This window comes from Typopeltis vanoorti, chromosome 20 (assembly GCF_054136105.1).
Source record: "Typopeltis vanoorti isolate ZY-2024b chromosome 20, IOZ_Tvanoo_1.0, whole genome shotgun sequence".
Taxonomy (NCBI): domain Eukaryota; kingdom Metazoa; phylum Arthropoda; class Arachnida; order Uropygi; family Thelyphonidae; genus Typopeltis; species Typopeltis vanoorti.
Genome location: NC_143568.1, coordinates 96537708 through 96559734, shown reverse-complemented (window position 1 = coordinate 96559734; position 22027 = coordinate 96537708). Strand labels below are relative to the sequence as shown.

The window sequence follows — 22027 nt, the reverse complement described above, 5'->3', positions numbered from 1 at the left end:
ATAACTGATGGTTCTACCGCATTCTTCTTCTCTTAGAATAATTTAACACAAATAAATATATCATGCGTTATTTGGTATCATATTAAGACACCAAATTTTTTAATCATGCTCAGTTCTCTTAGAGAATAGAAAATTAACTACTAGCTACATTGTGGCATGATATGTGCTGATATGTAACAACATATAGTTTATGTAACTAATCAGTTGTCCAAACTAGTATAATTGAGAAAATGTTGCCACAGTTCATGCTTTATGTGCTGTATTACGGATATTAATTATATGTCCAAATATTAGCTGTTCTTCCAGTTTGTTCAGAGTATGTTAGTCTGGTTAAGATATCAAGAGATATACTGTAGATAGACACCTTGATGATCCAGATGCAAACTAGCATATGTTGGATAAACTGGAAAACACAAACCACATTATCTACACTCGAGCTGCTCTGGGATGGTAGATGATGCCATGCCATTCACACAGATGATTGGACCACTGTGTGTGTGTGGGTGGGTGGGGGATTGAATAAATATGGTTGCATTAAACTTCCCAAAAAATGGGAAACACTAATACTTTGAGATCCCAGTTGACATCCTAAGCCACCAACGGGTGCCTACAGATGGTCCCTACCTTGTTAGAACTAGTCTTTACTCCATGCATTTTATTCAATTTTGTGTTGCTTTGTGTGTGTGTGTGTGTGTGTGTGTGTGTGTGTGTGTGTGTGTGTGTGTGTGTGTGTGTGTGTGTGTGTGTGTGTGTGTGTGTGTGTGTGTGTTACAGGTCTCATATTGTACTCTATGACGATAGCTCAGTGACTGAAACAAAAGATTGGAAGAATTAAATATTATTTCAGTCCTTTCTCTGTATTGTTTTTCTCCTCAGCACAGAGACTTCTGCCAATGATTTTTTTTAGTGAAATGCGATGGTTGAGTGAGCTCACAGTAATCATGTTGTATTGGAGAGTCAGCTACATTTTAAAAAGGAATTGAGACAAAAAAAAAATATATATATATATATATTAAATCAGTACCATCTGTGGAATTCCAAAACTATAATACATACAAGGATAATCCAAAAAGTTTTTAGAATTTGTATTTGCATCATAATAAATACCAAATAAATTGGTAATAATAAATAATTAATCATTTACCATATGTTCTTCAAAACTTATCCTTTATAGTTTCAAACCTTATCAACTGAATTGCACTTCGCTGCCATGCATAAGTGCTTCTACAGTCAGTCTAAACTTCATGGCTCCTCCCCCTTTTTTTTTTTTTTTTAACACTGGTCATCACTTCTCTATATATGTGGAATGTGTGAAAATTAAATTCCTTCAATGGTCTCGTGCTATCATATGCATGCAGATCAGGCAGAATCACGTGATTGCATGTTTGGACATCTGTGTCTTGAGTCATATCAAAACATGTGCTAACACAGTTTAGAACAGTGCATTAACATCAAGTTTTGTGGAAAGTTAGACAAAAATACAGTACAAGAGAAGCATAGATGTTAAGAGTGGTTTATGATGATGGTGCCATGAAGAAGTCTAGTGTATTTGAGTGGCATAAGAGGTTTAAAGAGTGACAGGAAAAAGTGAGGTGACAGAAGAACTGGGCAACCACAAATTCATCAGATGCATGAAAATGTGGAAGAATGAAAAGCGAGTGAACTCGCTTTTTATTCTTCTTTGTAGCGCCCTCTTTTCGTATTGGAGGATCTCTCATTGTGCTTTCCTATTCACCCCTACGTGATTGCATCACACTTCTGCTCCTTGAAGCATGCTCATTTCGCCGAACGCGAGTTCAGCTTGCCTTCCACAAACGCTTCCGTTGCTGGCGTTACGTCATCATAGGCAGCTAGCTAGTAACCTTTGTTTGCACTTAGACATACAATTTTCTCCTCAACTTACTTCTTTCTAAGGTAATTGTAACAGGTTTTCTTTTATATTTTGCTTTCTTAACTAATAGTACAAGTATTTTTAGCTCAGAATCGTGTTTCTTGTTAAATCTTGAATAAATGACTTTTTTTGTTGAAAGAGTCCCCATTCAAGATCTAACAATGACTTTTTGATCTTTATTATTATTAATATGCCAACTCATGATGTTCCAATTTTAAACAGGAAAGGTAGCATGCTGAATTTCTGCAAAGGCAGAAATTATGATACAGAATAATGCCTTGTTTGGTTGGGAAGGATATCGGCAGTGCATGGGAAGCTTTGTAAAAACACTTTCAATATATGGATGTGCAACCTTATGGAGCAAGAGATTATTATTATTGACACCTCTGTGGTATCCATAGACCCCATGGAGTGTTTTCAGAATGGACTCCATAGATTCCATTCTGAAAACTATGAAAACCATTCTGAAATACTAACCTTCATTTGCACAATACCTGTCATACTTTGCTTTCACTGCACAGCACTCACAACTGACTGGCAACCCATTCCACTCATTCACCACTCTCCAGGCTAAAAATGTAGTCCTTGCTCAGAGGGAGATGTTTCATTTAATGAATAGTTCTTAATTTCCATGGATGACCTAGTTCTCCCCATACTAGTCGTGCTGAAAAATTTCATCTCCGCCAGTCCTATTACAACCTTTAAGTAACTTATGTTTCCATCATAACTCTCCCCCCCCTTTTCCCTCCTATCCACCAGTTTCTCTAACCCACAAATCTTCAATCTATCCTCATAAGGAGCATCCCATAAACCTGCCTCTGGATTCTTTACATCTCCAAGGAACCTAGGTGACTGGATCTGGGACTATATCAAGTCCTTATAAAATGTTTTTCAATAACCAGGTAATCCTATGAGTTATTTTAGTGACATTTGCAATATGGCCTCTGAACTTTAACACAGAGTCCATTAGCACGCGCGCGCTCACACACACACACACTCCCCCACATCCCTAGCCTCTGTAATTTCTTGCAGTTCAGTTACATCAATACAAGACATAACTGATAATCTTTTCACCCCAAAATGCATAAATTTACACTTTGTCACATTAAACTGAGGGCCATTCTTTTTTGCCCATTCTGTTAGTCTATATAAGTCATTCTGTAAGATCTTCACATCATCTTTATTAACTATTGTTCTACCCAATTTTACATCATCACAAATAACTGAATATTCCCCTCAGATAATACCCTATATCATTAATGTACAAGTTAAAGGTGCTATGAGAACTGAACACATTCTCATAATATGCGAGCTGATATCCCATCTAATCCCATAGCTGTATTCACATCAATGTTCTGTAAGATCATGTACACCTCTTCTTCATCTGTCTCTGAACATCAACCCTTGTGGCACTGACAGCACTGTTACTGTAATATCTCCACCTGGATGATATATCTCTGCAAAGTGATCACTGAGTAATTCAACTATTCCATCTGCTTCAGTCACCTCCCTCCCATCAGCATTCTGCAATCATGACGATGGTCATTCTGACCTTGCAGATCATGTATTGGACACAATTTTTTTGTTTTCTTCCAGGATCTTCTGGAAGAAAACCACCATGCTCCACCATAGTAAATCTAAAAAGACTGTTTTTGGAATCTGCTGCCGCACTCAGCAATCAACCTAATCTAAACAAATATGGATGCATGAAACTTCCCAAAATTTGGGAAACAATCATCAGAGGTCCTAGTTTACATCCTAGGCTGCCTCAAATGCCCATAGAGGATGCATTACTTAGATAGGACTTTAGTCACTCATGTGTTTCATTGAGTATTGTTCTTTGTGCATGTATTACAAGTACTATTTGTATTCCTGGAAAAGGTGGTCTGGGTAGTGGCTCTTCCCTTAATGCATGACATTATACATATATGCCAGGAGATGTTTTACATTATGGGAGATACTGAGATAGGAGTGATGTTAGCTTGGGCCACCTTTGCTACGAGTTGCCTGGTATTGTACTACCTTACTTCAGTCCTTCACACTTGGATAAAGGATTAAATTAAATTTATTATAGTCTAACCAAGTGAAAAATAAACATTTCAAGAAATATCCACAAATTCACTTTTTTGGATTTGTGGAAATGTTTGCCGTGAAATTTAATATATGGCATTGCTGTGAGTTGCCAAAGTACCTGATATTTTTTATTGGTGGTAGGCTAGACCACAGTTTTGAGCACACTTTTTCTCTGTATGCCTAATATCTTCTTTTGTTTGGATCTCCTGAGCATCTTATCTATAAAAGATACTGTAGAGTTTTATTTATACCTGATCCACACACAAAATGGTTGTGAATTTTTTTTTATGTTACTCCTACCTGTAAAAGATTTTTGTAAACCTACAATAATTTAGTCCAATGGGATGGCTAAGGATTTTTCTGTTTATATTAATTTGATATATTGTGTTTTTATTTAATTTTTTACATATAAAACCAGGTGTGTATATTCCATATGTGCTAGGTGTGCACAGCACACCTGGAAAATTCATGAAGAAATAATTTTTGAGCAGTTTATTTGAAATAATTATGAACTGTTACAGATATCATGACATTCATGGTGTGACTGTAAATCAGATAAGGTCAGTGTTTCCATTCAAGCAGGCCTTGACTAGTCATATTGTTGGATTGTGATAGAGTGGAATTTTATGGACTCCTATCTTATCACAATCTAACATGGGTTTCCAAATGAAAAGGGGAAATAAATACAGTGAATTGCCTCTAAGTGTAAAATAAGTATTGTGTGTGTGTGTGTGTGTGTGTGTGTGTGTGTGTGTGTGTATATATATCAAGCATGTTCTGTTATAAGAGGTTAAATAAGTATGTATTTTGTGCCACTCGCGAATGAAGTTAAATTAATATTGAAAGTGTAAAACATTATCAGAGCTTTATAAAATAACATGTATAAAAGAATTATAGAATATAAGCACAAATTCAACAGTTGGGGGGGGGGGAGTCAAGTCCAAAGGTTACGGAGCCGTACGCGAGGGAGCGGCTCGCCCCAAGCAAACAACGTGGCGTCAGCGTACGCGCGATAGCGGGGGAGGGAATGGACGCCATGACATAATAGCACGTGAGAGTTCGCTGGACATCGAATAGGCGAGAAACGCAGAGAAGAAAAGAGGGAAATATAAGGGTCATGCAACCCTGAAACAAGGCTCTTTTGTTCCTAGATCTCCTGTGTGTTCATCTCTCGTGGTGGCATAGGGTGCCAGTGCCCTGTACTGGAGGGATTTCAATTAAGGCAGTTGCGGGTCTCGGCGGCAGTATCTCCGCGGAAAAAGGCAAGTCCGGCTGTTCACAGAAGGCCAGTTTCCTGCAAACCTATGATGTAATGAAGAACCATAGAGGAAGATGAGTAGACTTCGTTTGTGTTTCACTGAATGTGAATGAAAGATTTTTGCCACGTTAATATGTTGTAAAAAAGTAACATTAATGCTATAGGATAAGGTTGTGTTGCTGTCACTTTAGAAGGATGTTGAATTTAGTCTTATTGTCTGTCGATGTGTTAGAGTTTGCTTTTATATTGAATGAAATTAGGGATATGTTTAGAGTGATGAATTGACAAATTATAAAGAGATTGTGAAACATATGAATGTTATCTTGAGTAGTCTGACAGAGCTACGGAGTTTTAGAATAACTGTGATAATAATACATAAATAATGCATTCTTACTTTAGATAGCTGCTACATAATATAAGTATAATAGTAGTGTTTGAATGTTTTATGCTTTGTATGGATCTCCCTTAAGATGGGATTTGAATTAATGTTATTAAGTGTATCTACTTTTGAGAATTAATAAACCTCGCTTTTGATTCTAACAAAGACTTTCTGTGATTTCCGGAATCCGATGCACCTCTTATAAAATATTAATGCGAACCTATGCGGGATATTATAAAAGGGTATATTTTGGCCATGTCTGCAGAGTTGATAGGTATCATTAAGTACTGTCCTGAGATTACCTCTTGGTTGTTAATATTAATAATCTAATAGCGCTAAGTGGCGCAGCGAAACAAATAAATTTCTTGGCGTTTTACGAGGGATAAATCTCGGACACTCTGATACTCTGGTACTGCCTCGATCTCGAGGAGATTCCATTGTCCCTCAGAGGTACCACGTGTTACCTGATTGAGTGTATAACGGAGATATAGCATAAAAGGATATAATAATAATAATAACAAAGGTTGAAAATAGTTGTAAAATATAAGAGAGCGACACAACAATATAAAACGAGAAATATGATTCCTTATGTGGTGTTTGCAATGAAGGAACTACATGCATTTTTAATGGGAAGCTGAAGATGAGCAGATAAGCAGCCCACTTGCTTATGCAATTCACACTGATTGAAGTTTGTGTTGGAGTTAAAGGCATGTGGGCTGTCAATAGTCCAATTAGCTTAGTTCGACTCAGTAGATTATCTGCAGCCAAGAAGGAAAACGTAGTTAGTTTTTCCTTGTAGTTTCCTGTTAGATAACTATTTTTGTTTTTTTGTAATTGACATGTATTTTTATCTTCTTAATAATGGGAAACAGTTATATATTTAATGTACACCTTTAAACCAAAAATATGAAGTCAAGTTAAAAATTGTTAAAGATAGTGAAAATAAAATTTAAAAAAAAAAACTGCCTCGTCCAAGTTTATATAATGTTTATATCTTGGAAACGAAGGATTGAAGTGATGTATAAATAGAATGTTTTTTTTTTCCTTAATAAAGTAAGTTGAATACAATTTTTTTAATAATAATATTGCCTTACCACTGCACATCCACAGGCATATCCACCGTATGCCATTGCTGAAACCTTGCTCTAGTGACCAAACACAGAATTTTTTACAAGCCACTTTAGGTCTCCAATAAGTTGTGCATTAGTCTCGCACTGAGTGGTCAAATTCATCTACTGCCTAAAGACAATCACAAACATCCATGATCACAGCAGGATTTGAATCTGCAGCTTGTTGCTTGGACAGCAAATATGCTAATCACTCACCCAGCCAACCTTTATTATGTTTATTTTTTTATTAATCTTTTTTAGTGATGTTATTAACATAATGAAATGAGAACGTGTTAACTTAATACTGTTAGGTTTAATAAAACTGGAAGCATACAGCAAAGAACTAGTAAAGAATGCCTTTGAAAACTGTTTGCTTCATTTGTGGTTTATGCTGTGCTATCCCCCCCCCCTTTTTTTTTTCACTTTCTCCACATTAGTTATCTAAATGATTTTCCTTAGCTAGAATGAATGGACATTTGTTTTGTCAAATATTTAAATTTGTTTTTTTAATAGTTAGCAAACAATTATTTGTCTGTTTCCTTCAAACTCTCTTTCTTGGTTTTCAATGTATTGTAGGTTTAGAAAAGAATGAACAGAAAGTTGTGCAGCATGTTGCGAGGTTTACTAACCAGCATTCTACCGGAAAAGAAAATGTTCATCCAGCAGCTCATCAGAGTTCTTCATCTGGGCATCGAAACAATGATAAAAGAGGTAGAGTTCCAGTTCCAAAAGGTGAATAAAATAATAGTTCTTTCTCTGTCTTCCCTCACCCTTCTCCTTCCCTCCATCTTGCTTTTCTCTCTCTCCCATGTAAAATAACTTAGTTAAATATTTTTCGTATTACAATTTTATTTCTATTAAATATTTTCTGTAGCACTTAAGTGAGATAGGTATGCCAAAAGGTGCTTACGTTTACCTACTAAATTTTGTTTTTAATTCTATGATGCAAAAATCAACCATAGAACTTGACCTATTTCAGAAAATAATGAGTTAGGATTAGCAAGCAGTAATTACTCACTGTCAAAAGTTAGTGCTGAAATAATTCTGCCTACTCGCTGTGGAGAATAAAAAGCATTAGGGGATATATTTTAAGGCATGTCAATAGCCTCTAAAAGAAAAACTTAAAATCCATTTCTTCCTTGAAGACTTAATTTCCAGTTAAATGAGTTAGCATTATACTGTAACGAACAAATTAATCTGAACAAGCTGAATTTTCATCAACTTTTTGGTTTTGGTTTGGTTTTTATTAAAGATCACAATAATTTTGGGTTTGGTTTTAGTTCACTATTTTGGTTGAGTGCTGTCTGCTTTAACTGTCTCTACAATATTTATTAATAGTGTTGTGTGTTTTTAATAGCATACTCTTATAATATATAATATGTACTTTTTCTCACCACACATCCATGACTCAAAGACAAATTGCTAGTGATTGTTGTGTTGGCTTGCATACTGTTAATGCGAGTTTTAAGAGGTTTAGGGAGACAGGTACATTTTCTCCTGACAGAAAAGGAAAATATGGGTGAAAAAGGAAAAGTACACTTAAGATTGTCTATTGTGGACTTAAGTAGAGACGTGGAAGCTAGTGGGATTAATGTTTCTGACATAACAGTCTGTCAAAGATTCTTGGAAGCTGGAAGGACTTCCCACAGACCAAAAAAGAAACAACTGTTGATGAAGGCTATGCAGAAAAGAGGCTCCAGAGGGCAAAAGTGTAGAAAGATTGGACTTTTGAGAAGTGGAAGAAGATCATATTCTCAGATGAGAGTCCCATTTCTTTGTCCAAGGATAGCAAGTATCCAATGTTTGCAAATAAGGAGCTAAGAAGACTTCTCCTACCTGCCTTCAAGTTCCTAAACACCCAACTAAAAAGATGTTCTTGGGTTGTTTTACACATGACGATCCAGGATCACTTGTGCCTGTTGACAGTATGATGAAATGTGACCAATACATAAAAATATTGGAGAAAAGAGTGGTCCCACAGATCCAGAAAGACAAAACTTATCTTTCAACAGGATCTTGCTCCATGACATTTCAAAAAAGTGAGTTCTCAAATATCACAACATCCAATTGCTTTAATGGCCAAGTAACTCTCTTGACATTAGCCCAATAGAAAATTTGTGGGCCATAGTGAAAAAGAGACTTGGAAAATTAAATAGTTTATACCAAGGATAACTTAATACAATCCATTATGAAAATATGGTTTCAAGACACAAAAATAGGAAAAATGTATTCTACTTTGGTACAGTTCATGCCTAAGCGAATGAATGAACTTATTAGGAACAGGGGAGCACTTATAAGTTATTAGGTAAAGTTGGAGTTCGATTTTTATACTTATTTTTGTAGATGGGATTATACGTTGGTAATACATGACTATTAAATTATTTAAGGTATTTACAAGGGGTGCTTAAGGGTCAAAGCTGTATAACTGAGAGGAGACCTCCACATAGCCTTTAAAGGAATGCGGAGAACTGACCAGGGCTTCTGACCTAATGTCCAATCCTCACCTTCTCATGGTGCACCCTGTTGGGTATCTACTTTGATACTGAACGAACGAGGATGGGCTGGCAATTTGGGATTTACCTGAGCAAATTGTATTCTTATTGGTTGAACCAAAATAAAAAATGATGGTACAACATGACAGTATTTCATGCCGGCTGGGGCGTCGCCCGGTTAAACAAGGCCCCCGTTGTTTTCGCCAGGGAACCAGGGCGAACAGCGAAAAGTCAGCTACTGGAACAGATCTGAAAACAAACCCCAACTCAACATCACCAGAGTTAAAGATCGGTACTATCAATGTAAGAAGCCTGAATGGCAAAGAAATGGAGCTAGCTGAGGAATTAGATAAGTACCATATCGACATAATAGGGGTGACTGAAACAAAAAAGACAAAAACTGGTGAAATCTTTCTGAGCAATAAATACAAAATGTTATATTCAGGCAATGACAATCAAGGAAAAGAAGGAGTAGCCATAGTATTCAATACAAAATATGAGGCTAATCTTCTTGAATGGCAGTCAGTCTCAAGTAGAGTAATGTGGGCAAATATGAGAATGGGGAACTGGACAATGAGACTTATTTATGCCTATGGTCCCACAGAAAGTTCTACTAAGGTAGAAATGGAGGAATTTTTTGACGATTTAGAAAAAGCAACTGACACAATGAAAAAGGAAAAGTTGGTCCTTGTTGGGGATCAGAGTAGGAAATGCAGGGAATAGCAGAGTAGGAAATGATTGTGAGACATACAAAAATATTTTGGTAAAATTTGGGGAAAAGAGCAAAGCTAATAATAATGGCAAATATCTGTTGGATTTCTGCTCAGGACATGGACTGGTTATTACTAACACCATGTTCCAACATAAAAATGTGCACAAATTCACATGGAGAGAAGAGGCTAGAAATAAGAAAAGTCTCATTGACTATGTTATTGTTGATAGTGATGTTTTCTCCCTGGTGCAGGACACCAGAGTGTACAGAGGATTTGAAATTGGAAGTGATCACTATTTAGTCTTGAGCAGGATAAAATTGAATTTCATATTGAAAAGAATAACATGTAAGAAAGTTTTAAAGCGAATAAAAGTTGAGCAGCTCTCAGATGTGAACTGTAGACTAAAATACAGAAATATTATTGAAAAGAAAATGAAAGAGTTTGAGAACAGGAATCAAACCTTGGAGATTCAGTGGCAAACTCTGAAGAAAACATTGATTGATTCTGCCAGAGAGGCATGTGGTGAGGTTGTCTGCAAGGATAAAAAAATCAGAACTCCCTGGTGGACACAGGAAGTTAAAGAGGCAGTGAAGAAAAAGAAGAAAGCATATCAAAAGTTCCTGGCAAATAAGTCAGCTTTTTCTCTTACCGAATACAGAGACAAATGTAAGAAAACTAAACAGTGTGTAAAACTAGCTAAACAAAAGTCATGGGAGGACTTTGGCAAGAATATAGAAAATAAATATCAAGAAGGTGGCAAAATATTCTGGAGGTTGTTGAAGAAGCTTATGAATGGAGAAAAGAGTGCTGTAAAAAGAGTTAGAGATGATAAAGGTGACATGAAAACAGGAGAAAAAGATATCCTTGAAGTATAGAGTAATTACTTTGAAAAACTGCTAAATGAAACAAGCAATGATGACAGCACAGTGATAAAAAAATGCTGACCCGGCATGCAGTCAGGAATACATATCCATACTTGAAGTAGAAAAAGCCATCAAAGGCTTGAAATGTGGAAAGGCAGCAGGAGTAGATGATATTTGACCAGAAATGCTGAAGTATGGTGGTATAAGAGTCTTACAGTGGCTGCACTGCATAGTTCAGAAAGCATGGACAGAGGGACGAATTCCCGATGATTGGAGTAGAGCTCTCGTTGTACCCATATATAAAAAGGGGAAAAAAACTGAATGTGAGAATTACAGAGGTATTTCCCTACTGAGTGTTCCTGGCAAGATCTATGCAAGTATACTTGAGAAACGGTTGAGAACAATTGTGGAAGAAAAGTTTGGTGAAGAACAAACTGGATTCAGGCCAAATAGAGGCTGTCAGGATCAGATCTTCACTTTATGACAAATAGTCGAGAAAGCATGGGAATATAACAAAGATCTGTATTTAAGTTTTGTCGATTTGGAAAATATATATGACAAGGTGCCAACAGAGAGAGAGAAGCTATTCAATGCGCTACAGTTATATGGTGTCGATGGGGCATTATATCAAGCAATACTTAGTCTTTATTTGAGTTGTAAGTCAGCAGTTAGAATTGAAGGAAGTACAGGAAGATGGTTTAATGTTAAATCTGGTGTGAGACAAGGATGTACATTATCCCCTCTGTTATTCATTATCTATATGGATCACATTATGAAGAAAAGTGGTATTAAACATGATATCAGAATTGGAGATATTAATGTCAGCTCTTTGCTTTATGCGGATGATGTTATACTTCTAAATACATCCACTAGAAGTCAGCAAGATTCCCTGACTAAATTGAATTACTGTTGTAATAGATATGGCATGAAGGTCAGCAATAAAAAGACAAAGACAATGAAAATAGGTAGAATCATTGAAAATATCGAATGGAGAACCTGTGAAACAAGTAAAACATTTCAGCTACTTAGGCACGATTTTTAGTGCAGATGGTAAATTAAATATGGAAATAGACAACAGAATCAGCAAAGCTGGTATGGTGGGAAGTCAATTGAATAAATTCATATGGAATAAGAGAGAAATTAGTCAGAACACTAAATTAGCTGTATACAAGACAGTGTTCAAACCAGTTTTAACTTATGGATCTGAGAGCTGGGTCAGAAGTAAAACACTTGACCAAAGACTAGAGACCGCAGATATGAGAGTCCTGAGAAAGATTATAGGTGTGAACAGATGGCATCAATGGCAATATCATATTAAAAACAAGGATATTAGGAAAAGAACCTGACATTGTCAGCATCCATGAATGCGTTAGCAGAGCTAATCTCATGTGGTATGGTCACTTAAACAGAATGGGCAAGGGAAGATTAGCAAAGCAAGTTTTCTCTTCCAGTTTGGCAGGAAAACGACCCAGAGGAAGACCAAGATATAGGTGGATTGATACTGTACAAAGTGCCTTAGACGATAGAAATATAAGATCTGATAATGTTGGAGTCTTGACAAGTAACAGACTGATTTGGAGGAAAATTGTAGATAGGAAGTTAGTAATGATGTAATTTTTTTCATGTAGTACTGTCATATCCTGTACACCCCCTTGAGGGTACATGGGAAGAATTTGATGATGATGAGGTATTTACAACGTATACTGGAATATTAATTAAAAGAAACTTTAATAAATACCTCTCATATTTCAGCAATGTCACATTGCCATCTTCATGGGAGCATACAACTATGACACATGCATGCAGGCACTACAAATAGCAAACGAGGCAGAAGAGAGAAAACTATTGTTGTTTCTAGGGTCCTCAAGATGCCCTCTAGCGGGCTATATTAGGTTGTCTTGGTTGTTGAGCTGAAATTCTCAAGATGCAAGCTTCCGAAATTTGGGGCAGTCTCATGCACCCAAATTTGTTGAGGTTTCGAAAGTTTTTTTAGAGCTGAGGCTGATTCCATGAACAATCTTTCATATTTAAATTTGCTGCGGTGTAATAACATGGCTTTCTTCCAATGTATTCTGTGGCAGGTATCCAGAGCATGGTCTGCAAGCCCTGAGTGGCTGTATTGGTGAAATCAGATGTAGTCTTTGTGTTCAGAAGTCAGGGCATAACTGGGCAAAATTAATCTGTTCAGATGACAGTGCCTTAACCACTGAACTAAACCATATCCTTAACACTTTCTTAGCCAATGGCTTCAACCCCCAAAAAATATTAAAACCAGTTAACCACAACCTCCCCCTCCCCCTTCATAACATAGATTATACTAAATCCATCACATTCCCTATATCCGAGGCACCTCTGAAATGTTAACCAAAATCTTAAAAAAATATGACCTGACCGTGTTACAAACCATATAAGAAATTGGCATCCCTTATCCGTTCTACCAAAGACCAAGCACTTTCCCTAGACCTATCTGGGGGTATACCAGGTCCTTTGCAGCTGTAAACTGTCCTACTTTGGCCAAACAGGCAGGACAGCAAATGTCAGGATTTCTGAACACAAAGACTACATCCAGTTTCATCAATATAGACACTGGGCTTGCAGACCATGCTCTGGATTGGATACCTGCCACAGAATATGTTGGAAGAAAGCCACATTAATTCACCGCAGCAAAGTTATGGAATCAGCCTCAGCTCTAAAATAAAATAAAAAAAACTTTCCAAACCTCAACAAAATTGGGTGCTTGAGACTTCCCCAAATTTGGGTAGCTTGCATCTTGAGAACTTCAGCCCAACAGCCAAGACAACCCAATATAGCCCACTAGGGGGCATCTTTAGGACTCTAGGAGCAACAATAGTTTTCTCTCTTCTGCCTCATTTGCTTTTTGTAGTGCATGTGTCATAGTTGTATGTTCCCATGGAGATGGCAATGTGACATTGCCGAAATATAGGAGGTATTTATTAAAGTTTCTTTTCATTAATATTTCTTGTGAAAATTAAAATTTTCACAAGAAAATTTTTTAAATTCTCTTCAGTAGATGGGGGTGGAGGGTATCTGAATTCTATACATCTGGAGGAGTCAATACGATGTGTACATTGGGCATGTCTGTGTAATATAGTACAGAATAATTTTTGACATTTGGAAAATCACATAAGTGCAATTAGAAAATAAGTTTAAAGAACAAAATCTCTTTCTGAGAAACTTTTAATGTAATCATCTCACTTCAAGTATGTAAGGACAAATGTTAAACTACATCTGTATTACTATAAGAATTAATTCATGAATGATCACCTTTTCAACTTAGGAATGAATTCACTGCAGCCATGAAAAATATCTTCTCTGACATGGAATGTTTTTACTACCTTATTTCAGCATGGGTAATATTATCCAGAACAATCTACGCTATCAACTTATGACGACTAAATATTGAATGCTCCCCCTCTGAACTGTACTATCAGCTTACAGCCATTACACATCTTCACTTTGTTTGCTTTCACTTCCTCATCTCAAATTAAGTGTCATACCTTGCAACTCCCAAGTATGGTATCTAAAGGCAGTTGTAAGATGCTCAACAGTGATATTGTTAAACATTTGATGGTCTGCTGCTGCTAGTTAGTGCATAGAAGTGTTTATTTGATTATTGAATTGTTAGACATGTATATACTGATTCTTTGAGGCTCAGTGACAAAAATAATATTCAGATTACATAAGAATGGGGAAACAGATCTAGTAAACATGCACAAACAATGTGTGTGTGTGCGTGTGGTAGATTGATTGTACTCTGAGAGGACGTAAGCAGCATGCAGTAGAGTGCCATCTGTTTGTGCTTTATTTAGTGTTCATTCTGCTTTGACTGTTAGATCATCCAGTCTTCTAAGTGTTAAATTATGATAAATAGGTATGTTTATTCAAAATGGAATCTTAAATTTTCAGCCTGGTGTTGGTTCATCTTATATGCTAGTTTGCATACAGCAGGTAACACACTGGGATCTTAATTGCTAATAGATTTCAGGGGGGATTTAAGCACTATTCTTTATTTTTCCAAGATGTCAGATGAGTACTGGTATATTTTCAGAGTACTTTTGATTATGTCTGACTTAAGTCTCCTCTCTGTGTGCAACATATCCTTCTTTCAGTGTTCTCCTGACAACAACTCAAAGCCATTGACCTATACAGGAATTTACCAGGCACCTTGCTTTTGTGGCCTCTCTTTCTTCAAACAAAGGGACATCAAGATTATGTGAGATACTTAAAAATTAGATAAATCTGACTCTTAAGTAGACACAGAATTCAGTGGAACAAATCCAATGTTGACCACAGAGCTTTCTTAATGGAAAGACTTCATGAAGGAAGCTCTGATGCTCTGCTCCAAATTTAAATAAGAATTGTTATCTAGGGCTTTCCCAGTTTTCCAGAAGGGATTCAATATCATCATTTTCAGTGTTTTTTTTTTTTTTTTTTTACTGATTCCCATTTGGACTCTAATAGCATAAAATAAGTCACATTAAAATGAAGAATGCATATTATAATGAACTCTAGTGTACAAAAAATGAATACCCAAGTTGTGCAAGCTTAGAAACTGAGTGACAAAATCTGAAAGAAAAATGAATGCCTTCTTTTGACAAATTGAAACTTAGCATACATTTTAATAAAATACAATAGAAGACTTATGTTACAAGTTTTATTTGCATAAACATTTTGTACATTAAAGGATTATGAATACAAAACTGACAAGTCATAAGCAACATAACTGAAAAATCTTCAGTGCAAATGTGTTATTTGGCAGTTATATGAGAATAGAATAGGGAATGCAAAAAAAAAAAAAAAACGAAAATTAAAGATAAGCAAAAAGAACATGAAGAGCAACAATTTCCCATAAGGGAGATAACCTAATCCCATCAGATCTATTCAGATTAAGATGATGTAGAAATAATTAATTTAAGCTAGTAAAGTATTTGTTTATATTCCGGTGTCTACATAGTTTTTTGTTCTAGACACCTCGACATGAATGATGTAGCTAGGTTTCGCAGCTTTCTTTATACAAACACTTCCTTAGCTTCTGTCAAATGTAAAATTTTCTGTGCCTGTGATCTGTTGTACAACCAAACTGCCAAATCTATAGTTCTTTGATAGACCACAGGTACAGGGCATGTTTAGAACATACTGTTCTGACTCATGGAATTTAATTTCATCTCTTCTAAATGTAGGGCGTCCCCCATAGCTCGGTATTAATGATGCCTTACAGTTAGAAAGACCCAAGTTTGAATGCTGTGATGAATGATGGGATGTGAGGGTCTTTTATGAAGTTTGTGTGTGTGCGTGCACGCGCAAAGATGAGTTAGGAGAATGCACAGAATTTGCATAGTACACTGGCTTCATGAAGTCCAACCCATGTCTGAGCTAAAAGGACAGGTGTGAAGTTGCTAGTAGAATTAGCATGGATGCCTGATAGATGACAATTCATGGGAACCCTGGACCTTCTGGCTAACATAACTCAGGTGAAAGTGTGACAGGCCCACTAACCCAGCAGTAGTGAACTTGAAAGGAAATTAAAGAACATATATTGATGTTTACAAGTGAAGAGGAGGCAGTGGATGTTATGATGGAGAAGAAATTAAATGTTGGGTTTGGGTGAGACAAAATGGAGGTGGGGTGCAGAACAGGAATTTAAGAGAAACTATGTTTTGGGAAGGAACAGATGATCAATCAAAAAATGTGATGGAAGTAATGATAGAATAATGAGGCCTGGAATGGAAAAGAAATCTCACTTATCTAGGTATGTGCACAATAACAAGGTTTAGATTTTGGAGGGGAGGAAAACCTGTAGGATATTATTCAGAATAAGGATAATCATCTTAGGAGATCTTAATGCACAGGTTGTGAAAGAGATCTAACAAGGATAGAAAAATTTTGAATCAGAAATTATTTGAAAATTGGAAATAGCTGGTTTGAGAAAAGACAAAGCCATAGAATTACAAGGCACAGTTGGAATGATGAGCAAAAATCAATTATAGATTTCATCCTTGATAAAGAATGAAACAGGTAAGTTGTGGACATCAAAGATTTGTCATCTGTTGGTTTTGATGGAGATCATAGGCTTCTTATAGCCACCTTTAAAGTGTGTATGGAAAATAAATGTGAAAAAAAAAACCTATACATACATACACACACACACACACACACACACACACACACACACACACACACACACACATCTGAAGCTATAAACATTGAAACATTTGAGTCAGGTTCAAGACCCACGTTATAGATAATGTAAATGTGGAATAGGAAAGATTTCCAGGTGAAATAGTTAAAACAGCAAGAAATGTGTGTGTGTGGAAGAACAAGTGGTGAAAACATAAAAGGAAAAGAAATGTGATGGTGGAATGAGAGAGTTAAAGAAGCAGTGACGTCAAAAAAGAAAGCTTATGAGAAGATCATAAAAACTAGATCAGATGGTATAATTGTTTATAGTCACAGAAAGATCCACGCATAAAAATAAATAAATAATAATAATTAAAGAGGAAAATACTAAAAGCTGGATTGTTGGAAAAGGATAATAATGGGAACAAGAAAATTTTACTTGGACTAATGAACACTATAAGCAGCAGCAATAAGGAAGCAGGTTTTTAATAATGGTGATGGAAATCTTGACTAATGGAAGAGAGAGAATAGAATGATGTGGCAACATTACTTTAGAGATCTGTTAAACAAAAATGAACGCCATATCAAAATAAACTGGAATGAACACAGAGATGAGAGAAAGAGAATGACCACCAGAGGTTGAAGATGCATTAAGGAAAATGAAGAATGAAAAATCTCCTGAGAGAGGAATTGCTTGTTGAAATGGTTGTGACATCTTTAGACCAATCTGGAGAAAGAAAGTGATATCTGATGATTGGAACAAAGATTATCATTTCAGGATAATCTTTGTTCCAATATATAAAGGAGGCTCAGAAAGGTAGTTTAGTAAGTATAGAGAATAACATTATTTTGTCACTGTACAATGAATTATGAAAGGATAATGGCAATAAGAATAAGAGATAAAATAGAAGATCTAGGAGAAGAGCAGCTTGGTTTTAGAAAAGGATGATCAACTATTGATTCAATTTATGCTGTAAGAGAAATGAAGAGATACTGGGAATTTGGAAAAAGGCATATTTAAAGCATTTCTTGATTTGGAAAAAGTCTTTGATTGGATTCAGTGGGGAAAATTTGGAAAAGCTGAACACAGAAAAAGAATAGTCATTATCAAAAATATGTATGTTGAATTTTAAGAGTTGTGTGAAGATTAAATTTGATAATTTGGAGTGGTTTAAATTTAATAATGGACTGTGACATGGAAGTGCCATATCTCCATTGCTGTTCATTATGGTGATGAATAGTGTCCTAGATATGGTTAATGACAAGAAAGAAGAAACAGCTGTGTTTGCAGATGTAGTGATTTGGGCACATTCAGAAGAAACTGGACAAATATGTGCTCTTGTAATATACAGAGAAAGATGAAGAAATGCTTCAGTTATATGTAAAGCAGTTAAACAGAAGTCATTAGAAAGTTTTCATGAAGGTGACAAAATATTTTGGAAATTTTATGCTTTCTTTTATAAAAAAGCATAGAAATAGTCAGCAGTCATAATACTATTTAAAAACTGAAGATAATGATATTCTGGTTGCCTGAAGCAGAAAAAATAAATAAATGAGGTAATGAGTGATAGAGCAGTGCAAGAAAATACCTAGAAGGAAAGCATACACAAGTAATTTGATACAAGATAAACACAAGCTGTTGGAAAAGCAGCTGTAGTAGATAACATTCAACCTGAAATATGTATGTATGTATGTATGTAGATAGCTATGTATCTATAAACTGAGAAAGAAAATGTGCCATTAAAAAGATGTGTGATTAAAATGTCTCGAAAGGACAGACTGCTGTTATTTTTAGTGTTCTATAGTGAACTAGATTCTTAGGTGTTTGTTGTTGAGGAGGAATAGAATGTGATGTCTGAGTTATGTGGCCAGATGGTGAGCACTTCATCAGTATATCTTAATCAGATAGAAGGTTTAAAGACAGCAGTATCAAGAGCATATTTTCAAAATACTTCGAACTAGCAAGCATCATCTTGTCTACAATGCCAAAAAAATTAACAAAATATTTGTTCATTATTGCTTAACCACCTGCAGAAAACCATGAATATTATATTCAGAAAGAATATAATATTCTTTCTGAATAAGAAAGATTGTGCATCATTATTCATCATTGTTTACCTAATAAATGTAATTTCTCAGGAAATAAATCTTGAAGTTGCAGAAATATTCAGATTATTTTATTATATTGTAACTTGCTGTAGCTTGCAGTATAAATATAAAATGTTAAACTTCATATTGTAATTTATGTTCATGATTATTGAAAAATTTGTCTTCTTTCTGTAGAAAGATATTGTTCTCTCAAATAATAAAAAAAATAATTTCTTCAAGGGCGAGATGAAAAAGAAGAACTGAAAAAATTTCATGCAAAATTCAAGGTTAGTGATGTATTTTAAGTCTGTCTGAATAATTTAATGTGGAGTAATAAATTTTCATTTCCTAGCATATATACCTGTAAATAGTTGTGGAAAATTATATTAATCCATCCATCTATCCAATACTTTATTTTTTCATTGAGGTCATCTTTCATCAGTTATTGTTGCTTCCAATAATCATCTTTCATTCTTTTATAACATGCCATTTTGTTTTAATTTTGCTTGCATATCTTGAATAGTAAATACCCTTTTAAAATGGTTTCTTTATTGACACATTTTTATCATTCCATATTTCCAATAAAATTATATAAGTGACCTTCCACTATACCAGCCTTCTTAATGTAAATTTCCATGTATAATTTTTGTTCTTTTACATACACAAAGAAAAAAAAAGTTGTCTAAGTATTAATGCTAGTTACCTACTGTTTTTTTTAAACCTGTGATCCTTCAAAGTTTCAGACTTTAAGGTCCAATGACACCCATGACACATGAGTGCTGCTATGCTGTCAGACTGAATTTCATTGGTTTTTTTTTTTTTATTAACACTTGCTGTCACTTCTTTCTATATGTAGAAGTATATTGAGCCATAGTATAATATGAAATGAATAATGTAATGGGAGAAAAAATAACATTTGTTGATTTATTTAAAAAAAAAAAAAACTTATAGCACCTTAATAAACTTTGTCACTTTTTTACATCTATTAGGATGTACTCTAATCCTAGGCCTCCAGCCCAACACAGCTAAAGCTAGCAATCAGCATCCATAGAGAATGCTCCACATAAGATTTCAGCCTTTCAGTCTAATCCTTTCTGCTTAGTATTTGTGTTTTTTGCAATTTTAATAGCTACCCTGACGATGCCTCAGTGACAGATGAAATATAGGAGTGATTAAATGTGATGTGTTGAATTATTTATGTGTTCTGTATTTATTCCATTAAACTCCATAATGAGTTCAAACCAGCACATCATCAGTCTAAATAGTTGAATGGTTTTCAAAGTTTCAAGTACTTTGTAATTCTGAAAAGGTCAGAAAGCGAAGCAGCAGAATGGTGTCAGTCCTTCCCTATAATCATCATGATTATAGAGGAGGAGCAAGAAGTCTTCTGATTTTAAGCTGCAGAAGCTTTCATAGAATTTGAAATCTGGTCAATTTGCTCTGCATAACAAGTTATAGTATTTGCTGAACACTACTATCATCATAGAGCCTCCATAACTCAGTCGGTCTAGACGAAACCCTTTGGTCAGAAAGACCATGGTTCGATTCTCATCTATGACGTGAGTAACCTTTATCTGGTCTCTTTCCACTAAAGGTGAGTTAGCTGGTCTCATATGGAGGTAGAAGGTTTTTATTACCCGAAAACTCAGGTTTTCATCCCTTAGAACAGTAAACCAACCCCATGAACACATACGGATTTGCAGTCATAAAATATATCTAATCCCTCATTAGGAGGGCTCAACCTGCTCCCTGACCCAGGGGAAAAAGTGGAGAACCCCATACAAATAAATAAAGTATCATCAGTTTCCTTGTAACTATAAGCAGCAGCAATAAGAAAGCAGATTTTTAATAATGGTGATGGAAATCTTGACTAATGGAAGAGAGAGATTAGAATGATAGTTATGTAGTGCTGTCATAGTAACCTGTACATGCCCCAAGGTGTGTACAGGTTACTATGACAGCACTACATGATTAAGTTTACATTATTATTAATCTCCTATCAAAATTTTCCTCCAAATCAATATTACTTGTCAGCACTCCAATATTGTCATATCTAACATTCCATGCTTCTAAGGCAGTTCTGACTGAATCAATCCACTCTAGACCTTGGTCTTCCTCTGGATCTCTTTCCTACTATCTTGGCATCAAACACCTGTTTTACTAACCTATCTTCACCCATTTTATCATATTTAAGTGGCCATATCATCTAGATATGTTTTGCTCACACACACACTCTTCATTTTTAATGACTCCATTGATATCATTATCATCAAATTCCTGACACATACCCTCAAGGGGTGTATAGGATATGAGAGCACTACATGAAAAATTTACATCACCACTAACTTCCTATCTACAATTTTCCTCCAATGCAATCTGTTACCTGTCAAGACTCCAACATTATCAGGTCTGCAAGTCAGGGAACCTTGCAGACTTGTAGCAGATTTATTTAGAAGTATAACATCATTCGCATAAAGCAAAGAGCTGACATTAACATCTCCAATTTTGATATCAGGTTTAATACCACTTTCCTTCATAATGTGATTCTTATAGATACTGAATAACAGAGGAGATAATGTACATTCTACTCTGACACCAGATTTAACATTAACATACATTTAACATACCACCTGAGATTAGCTCTGCTAACACATTCCTGGATGCTAATAATGTCAAATTCTTTCCTAATATCCTTGTTTTTAATATGATATTGCTATTGATGCCATCTGTTCTTGCCCCTAATCTTTCTCAGGACTATCATATCTGCAGTTTCTAGTCTTTGCTCAAGTGTTTTATTTCTGAGCTCTCAGATCCATAAGTTAAAATTGGTTTGAACACCGTCATGTATATATACAGCTAATTTAGTGTTTTGACTAACTTCTCTCTTATTCCATATAAATTTATTCAATTGACTTCCTACCGTATCAGCTTTGTTGATTCTGTTGTCTATTTCCATATTTAATTTAGCATCTTCTCAAAAAATCGTGCCTAAGTAACTGAAATGTTTTACTTCTTCTATAGGT

At 35.4% G+C, this 22027-nt stretch overlaps 1 protein-coding gene across 6 annotated transcripts in view; it reads left to right on the top strand.

Moving 5' to 3' along the window:
• Window positions 1-22027, top strand: part of LOC150095691 (uncharacterized) — a 369335-nt gene that overhangs the window by 214628 nt on the left and 132680 nt on the right. For all 6 annotated transcript variants that reach the window (XM_090409912.1, XM_090409913.1, XM_090409909.1 and 3 more), the window contains exons 11-12: window positions 7287-7442; window positions 19245-19291. In XM_090409912.1, coding sequence (XP_090266038.1) covers window positions 7287-7442; window positions 19245-19291 — 203 coding nt within the window. The remainder of the gene's footprint in view (window positions 1-7286; window positions 7443-19244; window positions 19292-22027) is intronic.